The sequence below is a fragment of the Echinococcus granulosus genome, assembly GCF_000524195.1.
Source record: "Echinococcus granulosus chromosome Unknown EG_S00116, whole genome shotgun sequence".
In the NCBI taxonomy this organism is placed as follows: domain Eukaryota; kingdom Metazoa; phylum Platyhelminthes; class Cestoda; order Cyclophyllidea; family Taeniidae; genus Echinococcus; species Echinococcus granulosus.
The window spans coordinates 53,113-74,036 of NW_020170496.1; the positions used below are offsets into that span (position 1 = coordinate 53,113).

Sequence of the window (20,924 nt, forward strand, 5' to 3'; positions counted from 1 at the left end):
TTTGAGTGCTTCAACGAACTTTCACTCATTTGTCCTTAAAAATTTCCTCAGATTTGAGCGCAGAGTAGGCTAATATCCCATTAGGGGGCGATGGCGGACATTGATTAACCATTGAATTTCATGTCGCAGTTTAAATTGAGGCAGGAGAAAAAGTTGTTTGCTTCTGGGAGCATTTGGCGCCTCTGGCCACATTCGGTAGGTGCGGTTCTGACAGGATGGACAAAGCCTGCTCAAATGACTGCCAAACATGTCATGACTGGTTCAGCGGCCTCAGTGTTTCTTTGATAATGCCGCCTGGGTTTTGGCCTTTAAATGGCCAGGGGTGTTGCCCTTTGTTATGACAACAGATCTCTAGTGTTTCCTTTCTTAAATAACAACTTTCAACTCCTGTGCCATTACTTATTTGCCTTTTCATTCCCTTTTAGTCTAATTTAGGTGTTTAATTAAGAACCAGAGGGAGGTTTTGAAAGAAAGCACCCAGCAGGGAAGGCTGAAAGGAGGAGGACGAGGAGGGGAAAAAGGATAAGAACTGAAATGTACCAAACTCTGACGTCAGTCGTCAATTCGTGAATGCACAAGGATCGACGTCATTCCCGTGGAGGTTTAAGGAGTCGAGAATCGCAGTGATTGGACGAGGCTGGAAGGTGGAAAAAGCACTAATGCATACATCGGTACGGCAGCTACGAAATGGAGGATTTGCAAGCTTGCTTTGCTGATTTACAGCACATTTTAACAAATTTTATGCCAGAATTGCGTGTCATCTACTGCTATGTGGAAAATTTAGTGAAATTCATGCATTCGGTGCTTTCAATATCAAGTCGTACCACAAAGCGGCCGGGTGAGTTTAGAGGAAAAGACTTTTGTTGTTTTTTGGTTTTTACCATCTGGATATTGTGGGTGATTTTCTCCTGAGTCCTTGATAACTTCACAACGTGGAATCTCCACTCTCCACCACCTTGGTGGTATGGGGTTACGCCCCTTCCACATTCCCCCTCCTACGACGTGACTGGAGAGGATCTGCGCGTAATTGAACGGCGATTTGGAACGAGAAGACTGTTTGAGATATGAAAGCAGTGAAAATCTCATTGGGACGTCAATTTATAACGAAGTTGTGATAACCACCTCAGCGTTTATTAAATTGGATAAGTGTAAAGTGCCAGACAGGTCTATGATTAGACCTCATTTATTGCCTGGAGCAAGTTTATCAACGCGGCGTTAACTCTCTAACCCACATTTACTGTACTAAATGAGTCAGACTTGAGGCTGCGTAGGTACTACTTACCTCAGAGGGCCTTAGAGTTACCCCAGACTAGGTTTCGGGAACTCGCCAGCATTCCTTGAAATTGGAGTCAACTGATCACGCCGATTCAAACACTCTGGGAGTACATGGAAGAACCTGCCAACTTGGTTAGCCTGAAAAGGTTTCATGAAAAAGCGAATACACTGCAATAGGTAAGTCGCTTATTTAACTCTCGGTTTTAGTAAGAGGCCACTTGGTATCACCGCAATTGAGCCCCCGTCAGGCGGCCTGGCCTCTGGGCCTTGCCAGAAGCCCCAGGCCTATTGTGGGTCGAGGGTACACATTCAGTCGAGCATTGTATCTCTTTTTGCTGCACTTGAAGTTTTTTATTCCTTTTTAGTAGTTTGGGAGCAGATAAGGTCTAGTTGAATGTCAGATTTCCTAAAGTTACAGCACGCATTTTATTAATTAATTAATCAAGTAAAATCGAGGGAGTACGTCCCTCTTGAAGAAGAATGCTCGAAAGGTCGGCATATCTGGCCGGTAAATGATTGTCAAAGTGGATGATACCTATCGAGTCTTGAGAATTCCCTGAAGGAGAAAAAGGACAACCCTCGGGCAGAATATGTGCTGTCGACGTTCAGTAGGACTTGGTGCTGCTGGCGTGGCTTGGAGAAGGAGTACCTCAATAACCCATTGCCAAAATTGCGAGTTAAACAATCAATTAAAGTATTACAATATCAGACAACTGCAGATACGAGCATTGTTTCTTTTTCAATAAATTCTGTACTTGACTACGATTGTCAACGTCTAGACAGAAGTAGCTTTGGCAATGACTGACAGACCTCATCGTGGCGGTTAAATAGGACATTCTAAATGGGGCAATCAGGGGACTACTGACTTTACTCAGGGGCTAAAAGTGGCGTTGTAGTAAGGCATCAGAAATAGTGGCTGCAAACCACTTTAATCGCCCCATGTGTAGTTACCCCTAGGTGAACTGACTACTACTTAGGAGAGGTCAAGTACTAAGTAGTATCATTTGATGACCGCAGGAAAGGTAAAAATTAGCCTTCAGAATTATATAATCACCTCACATTATCATCCATTCTATGAACAGAATCACACAAATCAGTGATTCGCCAAAGACAAACAGTCATGTCTGTACCTGGGCTTCATCTTGTTCCTACCTCACCTCGCCACCCCCAATTTGTCTGCGCTATTACTCAATATGTTATTATTTACATTTATACTGTATTTTCCCATAAAAAAAATCCTAGAATAGGTCCCCCAAAAGACATTAAATAATACTTTGGCCCCGATCTGCGGCCCATTACCTCATAATGGCTCCTCTAGAACGTAGGGGGAAGTTACCCTCGGTCTACTTGAAAATATTCGACACACACATCAAGACAGCAGGCACTGCGCGTAGGCCGCAATGGACTATCGGCTCCACCACAGGGGAATCACATTCTTTGCTTTTCAAGACCCACCAAAACTACCTTAATGGCCCACCCCGGGGTGGGAGCTACTGAAATGCACAACTCATAAGTCTTCTCGATTCTTCTACCTCCTAAAAGAAAACAAGGTGCAATTCAGGAAGAGGAAAAGATATTTTAATTCATTTTGGGAAGTTATGTGATTTAGAAGTTTTTATTTATTTTGCAACTCGTTTTCCAGTCAAATGAGACGCCACACGTTTGTTGAAGACGAAACTGATCTGTTTACAACTTTGCTATTTGCGTGGAAGGACGATATATGGCACTTTTTATTGCCGACGTGCTAGCAGTTTATGGGTTCACTGAAACAGTTGTTCCCAATAGCGGCAACTGCAGTGTCAGCCCTCGGTCCCCCACCGCTCACCCATCGGCTAACCTGCCACCAGGCTTGTGGTCACGTGAGCCTCACATGGCGGAGAGAGCGAGGGTTGCGGGAGTTGTTGTCGCCTGTGCCTCCATGTTTGATGCCTTAGGCCTTGTCACATCTTTTAAACAATAACCCAGTTTTGGGACGCCTATTGTTGACTTTAAAACTGCGCCTTTTGGAGGTTGTAATAAGTTTAATTAACTTGGTTGGGGAAGGTTAGCAGTCAAGATTAAAACAAGCAACACTCCAAACTTGAAGTTTTTCAATTTCTTTATTCTTTGATCACAAATATATTCACCTATTAAGAGGTCCCATTTTTATTTGCATTGTTAAGATTCTCAAACAACTCCACATTTTAAATAACGCCCTGGTTCGTCTTGAAACTTGAGATGGGGCAAAGTACAATGGGAGGGCGCACCCTACTAACCCAAGAGAGGGAGGTAGGGGGAGGCCTGTTTAGGGTCGCTCGAAGTACACACCGTGGAGACTCAAGTACCCCCCCGTTGCAACACATAGTTAAACCAATGCCAAATGATCGTAAAAACATTTATCCCGTCTTGGTTCTTGCATTTTCTCCTTCAGTCTTCTCATATGCTAGATGAAACTTTCTGTAGAGCTAATTACGTGGTTGAATCGTTCACCTCTGACTACTCGCATTTTGAGTGCTCCTATTTAATAAATGCAATGGACAAATATTAGGAATTATTTAATTCTTAGAGATTTATTTTAGGTCGTGGCAGTTAAACTAACAACTTGTTTACCACATTGATGTCTATTTGTTATTGTCCGTTAATTGATATTCCAAATCTTCTATACTTGTCATGGTGACTAGCTGAAACAAATACAGTAAAACTCAAAATCCCCATTTGCTTACACAACAAATTCCAAGTTTTTGCAAAAGTAAACATAAAAATGGCTTACCTTTCGTTAAAATCCCGAACCAGTTATCGCAAACCGATTTGATTCGGGGGTAACTGCATTTATGAAAATTTGCCCAATCGGCCTGAGTGCTGATTAAAACAAATGGGCCAGTGATGCGCGAGGATCCTTTTTTATTCCAAACCAGGGATCCAATTGCTCGTACTCATGCAGATTGAGGCCATACATTGGTAATAAATGCTCTTCCCGGTATTTACAAATCCAATTGTGGATTTTATAAACTAGCTTTAATCTAAGATCAAATGAATAGTTCTGATCTTCGAATCTTACGAATAAGTGCTGTACCATGAGATAACTGTATTTATTTTAACCAACCATCAGGCGGTCTCGACTTCGGTGACATATCTACTAAGGGCAACCCATCCTTCCGTACCTCTAACATTCGGTATTTGACCTAGGAACGCGTTTTTTGGTTTTTTCGGTAGGGAGAGAGGTATATCAAGCCGATTCAAATAAAATTATGGGCAATTTTTTTTGTTTTTCGGGAAGCTCTTGTCTAGTTACCAAAAATTGTTCTCACGGCAGACCATTTGGACTAGTTATTCTTCAGAGGGAGACGACCGGAGACTTGTCAGTTATTCTAGATGTCAACTGAAGTCTTGGGCATAGAACACAGTAATTCCATTGGTAAAGTTCGCCACTATCAACTGATTCGTATCTCGATGTTATGTTTGCATCACAGTGACTGTTTTAAAGAATTGGGAGCGCATAGGATGCGGTTTTTAGTTAAAATTGCAAGAGCTTCAGTTTATCACGCGACAGGCGTCTCTTTTGGCTGCTGGAACCGCTTTGCCATTACCAGTTATTTATTACGCAGCTATATGACCCTGACCTTAGCTAACCTGACCTAACCACACACTCAAGTCATGACCTTCGATTACTGTCATATAGTCTGAGTGAATCACGCGGAAGGAGGTTACTCGATGGTCGTTCTAGGGCCACAAAATACTCGCTTAATTAAATACGTTGAAATATCGAGTTCATAATTTCTTAAGCTTTAAAAATTAATGTCAAAGATTGAAAGATTTAAATTAAAAATGCGCAAGGTATCAAGGACGACCTACTGTAAATCTAACATGGCAACTTTCTTGTGTGAACCATTACTAAAACTGCAGCTCTTTAAATAGAACAGGAGAAATGTCCAGTTACTAATGTAAATTAAAAGGTATACTTACGAATCCAAACTAAATGCAGCCAGTCCGTCGGTTAGTGCAGGACCGCCATTGCGGCCTCTTCTACAATGAATGCCAACTCATTGGCTCAATTGGTATGTCACTGCTGTCGGCAATGCTTTCCGCTTCTCTTTTTATCCCACACTGACTTTATGTTTGCATCATATGGGCCAGTGTTGTATGAGAGTGGATGCGCAATGATTACTGCTTCATGTCAAAATGGCAGGCTACTCATGTCCCGAGCATCTTGGGCATTGTCCCCGAACCTACGCCCTTGACCCTAACTGACCGGACCTAACCGTAGGCACTTCTGTTAACTCACAGTCTCTTCCCACAAGTTACATCTGAATGATCTTCTTGTCCGTTTTACGCAAAAAAATATTGTTTTGTGTCAGAATATCGGCATGCACACGTCCCGAGCACCAAAAGCATGGTCATCAATTCCTCGACATGGAATCGGGCCGGCCTGACCTAGTCGTAGACGCCCTTGTTAGCTCACTGACTCATCCAACCAGTTACGGCTGGATCATTTCCCTTGCCCTATTTTACTCTTTTTGGTTTCTGAAGGGTAGCATACGTACGTCCCCAGGATTATGAGCATTGTCATCAAATCCACGTCGTCGATGGGAGCGGAGATGACCTAATAACAGGCATCCACGTCACCCCCACTGACTCACCAAACGAGTCACGATTGAAACATGCCCTTGTCATTTTTTTAAGGCAAGGATTACTTTCCTTGTTGGCAGAATGGCCGTGTACCCAGGACCCTACCATTGCATTTTTCCCGAACCTACGACCTTGCTGACCTGACCTAGTAGCAGACGGCTTCGCCACGCCACTGACTCATCCAACTAGTCACAGTTAGGTTATGTCATTGTCATTTTTAAAGGTTGGAAAATGGTTGTGATGTCAAGTAACAGGGGGTTCAATTTTTCAGGGTGAAAAGATGCTCTGGTTATCGGTATCCATCTTAGCTATGAGGATAAATTGAGCCACAGCGATTCCAAAAGATGATTGGCAAATCTACAATTGATCTAGATCTAATAAACCTTCAATTGGGTTTTATAAATGTATTGTCTTATTAACATGAGATAAACAATCAAATAAACATTTATTAATAAACCTCAATACTGCTCGAATAGATCCTATCTCGTGCTCAGAATTTCTTCCTTTTGGTCCAAGTCTCTAACATTGTTGACTTTATCTACCAAGCGTTCTGAGCAGTTAAGCGATTAGAAAAATTGTTCGACATTGATGCAGTTTTTTCGGCCGTCATGATAGCATTGTGATCTAGTCAACCTGAATGCTCATGAGAAGTGACATCTCAAGTTGTGAAGATATTTTAAGATATCACAAGACAAAAAGTGCTTTACAATTTGACATTAGTAAAGACGGAATAGCTGAAACTCAGAAATGAGAGTAAATTTTGCTGTGAATCTCAAGAAGGGTGCGCACTTATATCGTTTGTGTAGTTTTCTCATTAGAATTAGCTTGGAAGGTCAGAAAGTGAACAGTAGTGAATTTAAAGCTCTTTTTGAGCCTCCTTGAAAAATTGGAGCTTTGACAGCACATTTCGTGAAACAGTACAATTAGGGTAACACGTGCTGGCAATCAGCCCGTGGAGGATTGAATGAGGTTGACTGGCTTGGTGACAAGGGACCAGTTGCTAAGGCAACCTTACACTAATCAACCCGCCGTGCCGTTCTTACGTGCTTTACTCAGCCGCCGCGCTACCTCAGTCTAGTCATCTGTGAGTACCTCATGTGAGAGCGACAACTGATCTGTGGGACATGGCTTGGGATTGCAGGGCAAACTGCGCCAGTCATTGATGCTTATTCAAGCAATGGTAAGTAGTTCTTCAATGGTTTAGTGGACGTAGTGTTAAGCATGGTGTTCTGGAACTTTATGATGAACTGAATATCCTTCAAGAAGAGATTTAATGCACAAAAGACGTGTTCGTACTCAACTGATGGATGGTAATGATGATTACGTCCCATCTACTTGAAGTTACTGCATATTAACATGGTGTGATTGTCTGGCCAATTCTCTTACAAAAGCTGCCTTTGGTGCCTTTAACTAACCGTGCACGCCTTATGGCGGCAAATATTAACATTTATTGGGACTGGTCCGTGGTACTTTAATAAAACCACAAAAAATAGACTGCTTAATAGAAAATTGTGCTGGTGTTTCAATGATAAACTCTAACAAGCTGCGAAAAATTAACATCTCCCACAGAATAATTTAGGCGCTCCTTCTGGAGCATTATAAAAGCTCACACTCAAACTGACTACTGCTAGTGGCGTTCGCGATGGGCATCTTTCCCAGCAATTACTAACGTCTAAAGCACCAAGACGTGGTTGAATAGTATAGCCAGCGAAAACGGCATGGGGATTAACTCTAATTTTTTTTCGGCTTATGTGGAAACAGAATAGGTGAGAGCTGGTGCGCGTTGGTTTGCCTCTACGCCCACGCCAGTTACGAAAGGTGGGATGGAGCTCAAGGTCACCCTCCGCCCCAGCATTTGGACAGACTGGCAACGCTCTGCGAAGAGCCAATGCCTTTCATTTATGCAAGCAATTCACGCAATATGGGTAACTGTAAACCGACGTGTTGCAGAAACGAATCAAAGGTTGCAAGTTCATAATCCTAACGCATGCCGACATTAATGAGTTATGTAGAAGGGTGACGGAATTTGCCTCTGTAAGAAAAGGCATGCACAAGGCTTATTTAATAGCGTGCCACTGCATCATGCCAAAGGCAGCATGAAGCTACATGAAAAATGTTAACACACCAGTACATTATGCAATGAAGACCGAATGTCCGCCTTGATAGCCATAATCACAGAGAGCGAAGTGGCATTGTAATCCTAAATAATAATACAATTTTTGGGACGTGAATTTTATTTTAAAACTGGGGAATTTAGGGCACTAATTTAGGACTGCAATTCAAAATGCGCGAAATTCAAGTTTGGCTGTTATCAGATAGTGTGAATACATAATACTCTAATAAAATCAACTGCAACAGACATCTTGCTCACTTAGTAGCCTCAATTCAAAGGGAAAAGTCGTCCGAGCACATACTGGTAGGCTCATTTAACGCACAAAGTAATAATGGGCACTTTGAAAACCTGAACATAGACTTACTAATTCACCAACTTTTTAATGCATAAGAAAAGCTGCAGGATTCTGTTTTGTTAAGCACACAAGGTATTGGAATGTAGTAACTTTGGTCGTTAGGCGAAACCCATATTTGTTTAAATTTGTATTTTACCAAACTGGAGTATTTGCTTGCATATTATGGCGCATTGATATCTTGTTGAAGTAAGGTGCTCGACGTACATAAGCGATTGAGCTATTTCTCTAACTTGTATTTTGCCGTAAGTTTTTTTTATCAGCCCACCTCGTTTTGTAAACATACAGTGCATTGATATCTGTTCCAATATAGTAAATCATCACTCTTAATTTGAATATCATCCCCATGTTATTCAAACTTTTCTTCCGACAGATATGCGCATAATAGAATGGAATCAGAGACGATTATCAGCAAAACGATCACACTTCAACAACTACCGATATCACCTTCAGGTGCTGAATTTATTCTTGCTTAACGCATTTATTGTTTTGAGGCTGCATTTTTGTCTTTACTACATGCTAAAGTCCACATTTGACATCTTTTACCCTATGATTCTAGTATCAACAGTTTTATCCTAAAGCTCTGCACTATTGAGCTGTTTCCAATACTTGGCATTTCTCATCCACCACATGGTTTTAACCCCATGATAGCTAACCAATCCGTTTTGTAACAAAAGTTGCATTTCCCATGGAGGTTTGGTTTACTGCAGTGGTTTAAATAGGCCAACTAGGCTTCATGAGACCATGTTTTTGGGGTTTGACCTAGAAACGTTGATGCGATCTCCAACAAATGCCAAAGCTGCCCCTGATTTTGTCCTGCATGATACTGATAACTCTATAAACTTTGTCGCCTGTGAGCCTTTGTGGCTACTCGAGATAGTGTGTGCCTATGAAAGACTAACATCCATTTTTGGTCGTCTCAGGTTTTTAAGCTAGCAGGTAACTAATCCCATTTCTGAAGCCGTTATGAAGTAGTCTACCGTATCGCGCATTGGCTGACTGTTGCACTATTTGCGGCTCAGGAGTCGCTTACCTCAGTTTCCGACCGCGCATGGTTGCCTTGGGGTTGCCAGTCTTTTTCAACTGTAGCGTCTGGACTATTCTATCACCTGCCACGATCGAGTAGTTTTTTGAAATCTGGTTTCACAGTGTGAAGCTGGTAACCTCTTAGGAACTGGTTTTTTGTTTATTGCGACTTCATTGTCTGGTAAGCGAATTTAGTTTCCTGCGATTTATGTACGTACCTGGTTTTTTTTCGACAATTTCATCTCTTGTGTAGCAAGTATGCGCGGCGGTGTATGGAGTTGATCTTACTCTTGAGTCGTAATATGGTCGTGGGAGCATTTTTTTTAACAAATCATTCGATCTCTCTCTGTCTACCTCGAAAATAGATTTGATGCAGCCTGGGATACAGGGTCAGTTTGCTGCGATAAAGCGAAGGTGTCGCTTAGGTTCGTTGAGGCATATGCGGTCAGTTCCATTACTGTCTATTCTTATGTGCTAGGGGTTGAAGCTGTAAATGGGAATTGGCTTGATGTCAATTTCGATCGATTGCAGTATTAATTTGCGGCGTTAGAACTGCATCACTTTTTGATTGTCGTAGATGCAAAAACCGCAAATTAATTCTGACTTTGGTGTTGGTAGGCTTTGGTGGTTGTCTTCTCACTTTGAATTTCTCAATTTCAAAGTAGAAAATATTAGTCGAATGGGATTTAATACGGATTAGCGCCCGGAAAAGTGTTTGGCGGTTAATGTCAGGAGTCTCTTCCCTTTTTGGTCAACTCGATCCACTAGTGTAGGTCATAAATACCTTTGAATTTTATCGAAGTAGCTACCTCAACCGCGGTGATGGGTTTAGTATGGGGTGTGCGGTGACACTTTGTCTCATGCTGGTGCAGGTAAGGCTGCCTCACCGTTTTGATAACTCTGATAACTATGTGACATCGTTTAATTCTTGTATTGTTGTTACTCTTATTAATCGTTTTAGTAGCATAGTGTCACTGTATATTTCAAGTAAGCGCGCATAAAATTTGTTTGTCGTTGATCCACATACGCACGACCATCCCGTGTAATCACACCGCTTAACTCACCTCTAATCAGTCGCTTAGCCACTTAGCTACTTTGTTTTGGCTCATTCACCTCACACATCCCCACACATTTGCCTGCCTAGTTTGCAATCGCTCATTAACATTGCTCTCCTTTTTAGACGTTAAAGGCTCGGATCAGATTCCATCGCTACAAGACGCTGGAAGCCATTTCCCCCAAACAGAGCTGAATTCTGTTGATGAGCCTGTCGCCTTGCAGCAAACCTCACCAGACACTACAACACCCTCTTCTAGTGGCAATATTTCTGATCAAGACCAAGGCAAGGTATTTGCAGAGGTTGTTGAAGCTGCCAAGGCTGGTAAGTACTCTCTCTGAGTTTAGTGCGCCTAAACTCACATGCCCTTATCTAGTATTCTCAATTCCTCCATTTAGGCGATTTAGCAAAAATCATAAACCTAGTTTCATCATTGACGGAGTCATCACCTCCATCGATGAATCCGTCAACCGCTCAGGCGGCATCTTCATCTGCCGCGATCCCGAACAACTCTGGCGAGTTGGCTCTACCGAACTTACCTGAGAGTATTAATGCCGTTATACAGAGTGCTGTCAACTCTCCCCAAACTGCTATGGTGTCCACAACTACTTCTTCTGATGCTCCTGCTATCACGACAAGTTCGTCGAATGATATCGGTACTCCCGTCGCTTCTTCATCAGCTACTCCACCCCGTTCTCATCAGGGGCCGCCACCGTCCTCTCCGTTAGTTGAAGAACCCAAAGCCTTACCAACATCAAGGTACATATTTGGTTACTTTCTCTCATCTTTTTCCGATCTGTCTGAAAAATATGCCCTTCTTGTTCAGTGGGGAGGAGAAACTCACAGACTGTAAATCAGGGAACCCACAACCGGTGAATGAGTTGACGGGACCACCCCTATCAGAACCGGCAGTCACTCCCTCTTCTATCGCACTACCCACCACTGTGTGGGGCACATCCACCGCTCTGCCTCCCAAGCCTGTCTGCGTTACTCCCACAAACCTCTCTACGGATATTAACGTACAATTAACAGTCCTGAACGCAGCTGGTGAACTCAGTCCAGTTCATTTATGCTTACCGGAGCATCCACTTATTATACTGCGTGTTAACCCCATTCCAGGAGCTCGTGTTGGACAATTAGTCACTCTGAGTTTTTCTGCGCAGATGATTTTGAAGACTATATCTAGTATTCTGGAAAATGGTGCGGTCTACAACGGTGCACCGATTATAATACCCATCTCCACTGCACCACCACCCCCGGCTCCTACCTCAGCGCCAAGCACAGAATCCGTTTCCAAGGCTATCGCATTGCCGGCACCGCCTTCCCTCCCCTTGGGAATGAAGTCGGCAGCTTTGTCTGGGGCTCGAAAGATGCGGGCAATCGCGCCGAAGCCCTCCAGCTCTGCTGCGGGCTCAATGCCCGTCTCCTCGGTTGCCACCGCAGCGATGCGCTCCGCCTCGGTCAATCGGCCGGCTAGGAAACTTTTTGCTGCTCCGGTTGCACCGAATCCCCTGACTTTACCAAACTCTTCCTCGACGATCGCCCCGGCCTCTGCTCCTATCGTTAATCCCACCCCTCTGGTCAGCAGCAATAATGCACGTAGTGCTTCGATCCTCCGAAAGGTGAACTCCAATTCACCAAATTCGCGTAACCGCAATCGCAGAAAAAACCTCAGTACAACTCTCCCTCCCCCACCTCCCGTCACTATGGCTGTTCCCACCACTACTTCAATCGTACCTCAGTCCACCGGCTACATCGTCGACCCTACTTCCGGTGCTCTCATCTCCACCGACACTAGCACTGTTTCCGGTGGATTCATCCAATCCATTATGCAACCGGGACCAAACGGTCCTCAGTTTTTCGCACCAACCGGTTCGATCTTGGTGGGTCCTTCCAACAACATTATCCCAATGCCGATTAGTGGTGTTATTCCTGCAGAGAGTAAGCCTCCAGACACCGAAACAGTCGACCTAATCACCAATGCAGGCAATCCCTACCCATCGGGTTTCCTCGTCCCCGCCGATGGCAGTAATGATGGATTCTCTCGACAAGTCTTTTTCACTAATGGAGGTGCGCCAAACGGTCAATTCCTCTTGCCAAGTTACCAGACGAGTGCGACAGGTGGTGAATATGTGCAATCCTTCTCGGCTCAACAGGCGGAGTACTTGCAAACTAATGGAGGCGAAATATACTTCACCAGTGACGGGTCTTGCTACATGCCTTACACAGGAATCATTGGACAGCCACAACCAGTAGCCACTGTTGACATTAAGGACGATGGAAGTGGAGTTGACGTAGTGCCTGAAACCGACGATATCATCGATATCGCCATGCGCGTTGCTCGCGAGGATGTGGATTGTAGTGTAGCCGTTGCCACTGCTCCTGTTGCTACCGAAAGTGTTAGCACAGCTCCTGGGACGATTGAGCTAACTGACGACGCCAACGGAGTTATCAGTGAATTTATACAGTCATCAGCCGTCCCTCCGCTGCCATCCTCTAGCACAGAGTTCGAAGAACACCAAACTATTGACCATGTGTCGCCAGTCATTGATGAGTCCGTCTCTGCAGCTGATCAGCAAACTAGTACAGGCGATGCCAAGATTGATGCTCTGCTTGCTGAAGCAGCTCTTGTGAGCTCGGTTAATGGTGTTGGAGATAACCAGTCAGCTGTATCCGTGCCTGTCACTTCGTTGCTGGGCCCTCGTGCTAGTGTGCCGACAACTACAGTTGCAGTGAGCAATGCAGAAGCCTGCACAATTGTGGAGGCTAATGCCGTAGACATGAATGAGTTTCCGCAGTCTCTCTACGATAGCTTTGCGAATTTTGAGGCTGCAATGATCCCAGAACCGGTTCCTACTTCTTCCACAGAGGCGGCTACGGAAGCAGCCTTCACTTATGTGACCCAGAAAGTGGGGGATCTTGACGCAGAATTTGGAACCACTGATTCTGATCTGGATGTCACTTCCACGCATGTTACAGAATCATTTCTCAAATCACTAGTCAATCAGGCGGATGACTTGGAGGCAGAAATGGCAAGTAAAGAAGCACGTAAGGTTACTGAACCCCTTGAAAGCCAAAAGGAGTCTGATGGAGCATCGCAAAATGATGCAGGTGGGATCACTTCACAGGCTGAAATGACGGACCTCTTTCAGCTACCCTTCAGTCGAAGCGTCGATGATGATGTGGCCGGTGGCGATAGTGATGACAACTTTTTCCCATTTTCACGTGACTACACTACACCGGAACAGTTTGATGCAGCCCTGCAACTGCTCGATTCACAGCCTTCCTCAGACTGCACGCCTCCCCATATACCAGACGATGTTGATGATGCGGATGATGAGGACGTTAATGGGGCATACTGCGATGACGCCCCGATTGTACCGGACAGCCTTTCGGTGAACGACCAGGAAGTAATATCAAGAGAGAAGCCATCTAGTCCTGAGTCGAAACACATCGATGAGGTTTCGTTTGGCGAGTCGCTTCTGCCACCAGAGCTAACCTTGCACTCCAATATCCTCGATTCTAGCCCTGCCGCCGATACGCTAATTGATGAAGCCAGTACGCACGAGAAGGAGCAGGATGGAATGCCATCTCCATGCAGCACTTCTGATGCAACTGATGTTAGGGAAACGGTTCCCATCGTCTCTGCCAATGCCTATGTTGAAGAGGAAGACGATGACTCAGGAAGTGAGTTGGACTTTCTACCAAGTCGCAAAAGACCAGAACGGAATGTAACCCCTCCGACATCACCGAAGAAGCTTCAGTCGTCGTCGCCAGCACCATCTTACTCACAACAAAAGGAACCGCCACAGGGTGTTGATGACATCTCGGGTTCCCCACACCCTGTTCCTTCTACTACTACGTCTCCAATCCCTGCTACAGCATCTCGTAGACCCCTCAGACTGCCCAGGCAATCAACTCCTCGTGTAAGATTTTCGCGTCGAAAATCAGTATCTAGCGCGATTTCACCGAGTTTGCGTCGTAGCAGCAGAAGAGGTCGAGGAGGTACCTCTTCCACACCTGTCTCTCCACGTCAGCTGCGCTCATCAACGGCAAAACGGAAAGAGGACACTATCGATGTATCAGAGGAGGAGACATCGGATGATATATTGCCACTGAAAAATACAATCTCGAAAGATCTCAGCGAGCTGGACCAGGCCTTGTGCCCCAACCAATCACAGGAAGACAGTGCCACTTTTCCTATGCTGGGCAACGATGTGGCTAACTCATCGAGACTCACTCTTGACTCCACTTTACCCCGTAATCCTTGTGTAGAGGAATCGAGTATTCTCTGCAACGCGGGCTCGCCTCAGTCTCCCAAGAAGAAACGGATAAAGACAGGTGGTGAATCAACAATGTCTACTGTTTCTAACACTCTGACTGTCAAAGGTGGTTATCCAGAGGAGGGTTCAGCATCAGTTGTCTGGGACTTAAACGGTTCCAGACCGACATCTTTTGGGTTAGTGAAAATGCTTTTTTGTCTTGGGTAAAAAATAATAGTAATAAATATGTTACTGCATTATGTGAAAGAAAGGCCATCACCTCATTATGTATCTGTCAGTATATGGAATCAGGACATACCTGTGAATGTTGTTTTTTCACTGTTCGTAAAAGCAAATGAGGCAGGCTACATTCTTTCAAGGAGTGTGCGTGTGGGTCGTACTAAGGTCACACAGCCTGTGTGCGTCCGTGTGTGCATTTAGTTTGGCAGGCTTGAGCGCCCGTGTGCGTGGTAGGCCGCTTGACGCAATATGTGTGCACACTTGCGCGTTTCTAATCCAGATAATCCAAAATTTCCGCACACTTGTTTGCAGGTTAAGCAATACCTCTGCTGTTCCCTCTCTAATTCCCGTCAACAATTTTGAGTCCCACTTGGAGCTCAGGGACAATCCGGTTCTGCAGTCAGACAGACCATTCTGGAGCGATCCCAATGGGCCAGCTTCTACTGAAGACGACGACGATGATGAAGAAGGAGGTGAGAGGGAGAGAGTGGAAGTGGGCGATCCAGATGATGATAGTGAGTCAGACTCATCTCCCAGCCTCCTGGCTACTATTAGGGCGGCTTCTCTTGCCCTCAACCTCCCTTTCAGTCCACCAATCGCCTTGCCTGGAAACGAAACAGCTTTTACTCAATTTGCATCATCGATTTCTTTACCCTCCTTCGATGCTTTTGTTCCCTCTGAGGTGTCCAATGAAGACAACAAGCACACTAGGCCCGATAGTACCGCTGCTGCCGTTGGCTGCACTGCTAGAGATGGTGATGAGGATGCAGATGATGATGGTGATGATGACGAGGCGGAAGATGTCGCACCAAGCTCCTGGATTCCAGATCCAACAAAACTGGTGTTCTCTGAAAACCTCTTCCCACCGAAATTTTCCCCTCTACGGATCTTACGACCTCCCTCTGTTCCGATTTTACACGATAAAGTTCTGAGCTCCTTCTCAGCTATCGCAGAGGCAGCTCCAGAGAAGGAAGGATTTGCTACTAATCCCACTGTTAATATCCCTCGTCAGAAGAATTGTCGACCAATATGTCAGCGGTATGATCTGTCCCTATACGAAAGAACACAGGAGATGGTTACTGTGTCATCTCAAGAAGAGGTGACGGTGGATGAGAGTCTTCCTGGCACTAGGCATCTCCCCATACAGTGTGAAGTCGTTCCGGACTTGAGGTTGGTCTCCCCGGTAGCGAAGTTTATGGGTGCTAGCACCGTTGATCCACCTCCTGTAGCTCCTCGGCCATCATCATCACCATCTGTTCAAATAATCGATCTGCCTACACCCTCTAGTACCGAAGCTGTGTCTTCAAGCAGCGACTGTGCTGTCGAAATTCAAGATTCAGCATCGATGGCGCAACCGCCAATACGCCTGAAGTTTAAGCTCTCAGATATTAGGCTGCGTCACAAGAAAGCCAACAGAAAGCGCAAAGTGGAACAAGAGTCAACACCACAACAACAACACCAACTGCCTTTGGATATTGAGGCATCATCCCCACCAAAGACTCGCAAGATTGGCACCATTTTGCGGTTCTCACGTGTCGGCGGCACATTTCGTACGGAAACGGTAGCGGCACCACAGTCGTCACCCAACCGAACCTCACCACCACCGCAGCTGCAACCTCCACTACCACCCATTCAGTCTACTACCACTATTGGAGGGCCTGCTCCGCCGGTTCAGCCAATATGGGCGGCAGCCAAACCCCCCAAGCGTGGACGACGAGGAACAGGAGGAAGGGGAGGTAGAGGCAGAGGTAGTTTTCGTGCAGACCGTGGTGTTACTGCTGCCACTGCTCCTACTGTTTGTTGCCATGGTGATGACAACAACGGTAGGGGTGAAGCCTCTGTCGATTTACAACAATCCTTTGCCTCAGGTAGCAAAACGGTTGCCCCTACTCTCTCTAAGAAGTTCTTCTCCTCCTCCAAAGAAGATCGTCGCAGCAGTGCGATTAGAACAGTACGTGGCTTTATACTAAATCTTATGATGTGCGAGAGAGTGACTGTTCAGAAGTACTTTTGAAATCAGTAGATCACACGCCTCGTGACATTCTCCCAAGGCGTAGAGAGTTGGAGATCAAGTCGCTCGCCTTTTTATCTAAACGCCAATTTGCGTTTGCTCTACTCTGACACCTGTGCCTGTATTTGTCAGCGTCACTGTGGCGGTACCTCTACCGCTGCTGCTGCCGCCTACGGTGATGTGGCTTGCGCATCCACACACACACTCAACGAGGGCGATGGTGTTTGTAGGGTCGTGTGCGTGCGCACGCGTGATTTTGGCATCCCAGAGGTTTTGGCATTTGGGTGCGTGCCTCTTCACGTGTATGCGTGCGTGCGTGTGTGCTTGCATCGCTATGGCAGCGACTTTGATGGAAGAGCAAGGGGAGTGGCGAGGTGTAGGGTGAGAGAATGTGTGGGGGGTTGTGTATGATTAGTAGTAGCGTACGCGGAAACACGCATGGAAAAGAGTTTTTCCTGTTTTTTTCATCGTCGCCGTCGTTATGTCCCTCCTTCTAGATGATTTTGCGCGTATCAGTTTCTCTGGAGGCACTGTCATCCACTTTCCTGAAAGCCTCTTATCTTAGGTGGGTGGGTTGGTAATCACCGTCACCTTTGAGTAATCGTGAATTATGTTTGTAAAGGGTTGACTTTTTTTTATTCTCATGTGATATTGGTTACACTGTGTGCAGCACAAAGTGTTCCTTGTGATTGCTTGGCTCTTGTTGCAAGCGCTCAAAAGTTCCTCAGCTTCACACTACCCTGAAGCAGCGGGTTTCTTTCCCGCAATTGATTTTAGTCAAAAATAGGTATAGGGTTTATTTAATCCTTTTGTTATTTTCTCACCGTGATAATCAATTGCGCTACACAAGTTGAACATCAGCCTCAAATGCGAATGGCTACTACTCAAACAGCGGTCATTCTGGGTGTTTTTAATGTTCTTTACCAAGGTGCGGCCTTGGCGCTCGACATTCGGAAATTTGATCCGGAAACGCGGTCGTTTCTGTGGTACAGCAGACCGTACCGGTTCACTTCGGAACGGTGTGCCCAACCAACCTTCACTTCCACCGGTAACACCATCACAGCCACAAAAACCTCCTCCTCCTTCAACTCAGTCTAATCCCGCCTCTTCTCCTAATGATCCGATCCGTCTTGTGATTCGTCTTTCCAAAGAGAAAGATAGCAGTGCAGAGGCGGGTCAAGCCTTGGCGAACTGTCAAGCAAATGATGGTCAGCTACAGGAGACGGAGGAAAGCACCACTGTGACAAGTAATGAGGGAGGGACGTGCGATGATGGCGTTGAGGATGAGGAAGAGGGATTGGATGAAGAAGACGGGAATGAAGTAGGACGCGCACCGACTGGTGAACCGGGTCAACAGTTCTTCGTTGCCCCGGAAGCGGAGACCTTTATCGACAAGAATCAGGCTCGAGTGCGAGTGGTGCTCAACAAGGCCCTCTACACTGCCAACGGCGTCGATCCGCATGGTGATGATGACGACGACGAAGACGATGAGGAGGAAGAAGGGGATTCATCTTTTTTCCCCTCCACCCACGAGAGACTTCGTCGGCTACCCCCAGTAAAGAGCACGCAACCGGCAGTTCAAAGACCCACTGTTTCTACGGAACAGCACTATCGCAGCCACCAAACTCCTCAACCGGGAAGTCGACCTCCCAGGTATAGCTGGTTTCGTCATTTCTATTGGTCTAAAATTCACTGAGTCGGAAATGGACGGGATAATCCTCTCACTATTTCAGTTATGCATCACAACAACCCCCTCCAACCTCGATTTATAATCATCAGCCGACCACAGGTCCTCCAGTCTCCTCCTCTTCCGGGACCACAGTTTTCAGTCCCCTCCGTTGTGACATGACGACGGCGCCCACAAGCATGCAGCAGGCTCGATCTCAAACTGAGGCTGTTAGCAGTGCCCGGAGTAGCAGCACAGCGAGTGGCAGTCTTCCTGCACCCAGCACCATCTCTCCTCCGGCTCCCTTTACAGTCGCCGCAACGACAAGCGAGGCAGAGAGCAACGGTGGCCCTGGCGGCCCGCCCGCACAAGACCATCACCAGAGTGTCGCTGTTGACCAGCAACAGCAGCAACAGCATTTTTACCAAAGACAACTTCCCCGCCAGTTTGGTGAGCCTGATGAGGGAGAACAGGGATCAGGCCAGCGCTCTTACGTCCTGCCCAAATTGGAGAACACCTCCCAGCCGCCCACTCCGGCCACGTCCGCCTATCCCCAGGAAGTTCAGTTCGCTCGTCAGTTGCGAGATTTTCCCACGATCCCTGCACAACAACATCATCACCATCAGCAACAGCATCAGCAGGCGCTGGCGGCTGCCTGTGCAGCTGCGGCCGCTGCCTATGTAGGGAACTTCGAACCGGCAACTATGCAGGCGATGTGGGCCTCCTCTTTTCTAAATAATCTTAGTGGGGCCCCAAGTGGCTACGCACAGAGCCAACATCCCCCGGTTTCCTCCTCGAATTCCTATAATCACCAACAGCATGACCAACAGCATCCGTCTCGTGGAAACTTGGAGCCCTCACATCAACACCAACAGCAGCAGCAACAATTGCAGCAGCAACCTGTGTTTCCACCCTATCGAGGAGAGGGGGATGCTTCACGCGGACGTACTAACGAGGCACATCAGCAGCCACCCTACTCAGTACCCTCGCATTTTACGAGTGGGTTTTATGAGTCGCTGGGGTTTTTATGTGATCATTTTTTCTACCTGTATCCCTTTTTCTTTTCTAGATCGAGTTGTCCCCGATAGTGGAGCACTGAACTATTACTGGCATTCTCAGCAATATCAACAATTCCAACAGCAGAGTCATAATGCGACGCAGTTGAGAGCGATTGATAGGGCGGCATCTTACTACTCTGCCGCCTCACCGGCTCTACAACAACAGCAGCAGCATCAGGCATCAACATCACATCCCAACGCAGGTCTCACCTCCCAGTGGTATCAGAGTAGTGGCGGTGGTGTGCCATCGTCGGCCAGTCAGTCGTCACCGGCCGCACCCCAGGCTGCAAGTTCGACGCCTGGCTACTCTCAAATAGACGACTCAGCTGTTGTCGCAGCAGTTGCAGCTGCGGGCTATCGGCTGCCTCCGTTTTCGAGACTCTCTTGAAGTATCAGAACTCGTCTCCCTCCCCTTCCACACACTAAGAATATTTTGCCTCTCTATGTATAGTTCCATGGTCTTATTTTAAAGTGAAAAGTGAGAAATAGACGGACATACACGCATGTAATAACAAGGATTCGCTCATTCACTTATGAAAATAGGAAAACTCTTACCCTTCCTCCTCCCGAATCATGTGATACTGTTTTGTTCGCCTTTCCTCTCCCTCCGCAGATCTCTTCCTCTTATGATTTGTCGCCGAAGAAACCACACTTGCGCGCGGCAAGGATGATCTGGTAACAAGGGAGAAGTACTCTGGATTTTAATCTCTCAGGCTGTGAATGCCCAGCCGCTGTATAGGTCTTGCTCGAATTCCCCTCTAACTTCTTCCTGTTGTCATTTTCTTCTTTTTGTACTCTCTCTCGTTCTCTATATATCTTAATGAGCTCCTCTTTGAGAACGCGGGTGAATTAATGAAGTGTAAACATTACTCTTATGGTAAGCCTTTTACTACTGTCGCAGTATGGTCTTCTGCTTCTCTTGCCTGATGGGGTGCTATTTGTCGAGGAACCGGTAAGTGGGAGCTGGAATGCCATTGCGTTCAATGAGGCTCAGTGGTAGTTTTGGGGATAATTTGGCGGTTTGATGGCCGCACGTGGTGCTTGGGTCACCGATGGCCCAACATGGCCGATTTGTCGTGTAGCTATTGTCATCTGTTTGGCAGCATGTTAACTTTATGGACTAAATCGCCTTAGAGTTGTGAGGGGTCACCCGCGCTTAGAGTCCTCCTTGTTTTGGAGACGACTCGGGTCACTGCAATTTTACCAACTGTGTTTGAGTAATCGGGTCCTGGTCACATCCAGCTAGGGAGATATCAGTGTGA

At 46.1% G+C, this 20,924-nt stretch overlaps 1 protein-coding gene across 1 annotated transcript; it reads left to right on the forward strand. All coding sequences in view use genetic code 11, as the record gives it.

Annotated features, from left to right (window-relative positions):
* Nucleotides 1-2,995: 2,995 nt before the first annotated feature.
* EGR_08697 (hypothetical protein) lies at nt 2,996-20,050 on the forward strand (the record flags this gene model as incomplete). Its single annotated transcript, XM_024497946.1, has 10 exons — nt 2,996-3,185; nt 10,552-10,749; nt 10,824-11,148; nt 11,252-14,884; nt 15,240-16,878; nt 17,071-17,319; nt 17,436-17,507; nt 17,867-18,591; nt 18,672-19,603; nt 19,674-20,050. 10 exons carry the CDS (start codon nt 2,996-2,998, stop codon nt 20,048-20,050), a joined length of 8,340 nt encoding a protein of 2,779 aa, XP_024347628.1.
* Between the last annotated feature and the right edge of the window lie 874 nt (nt 20,051-20,924).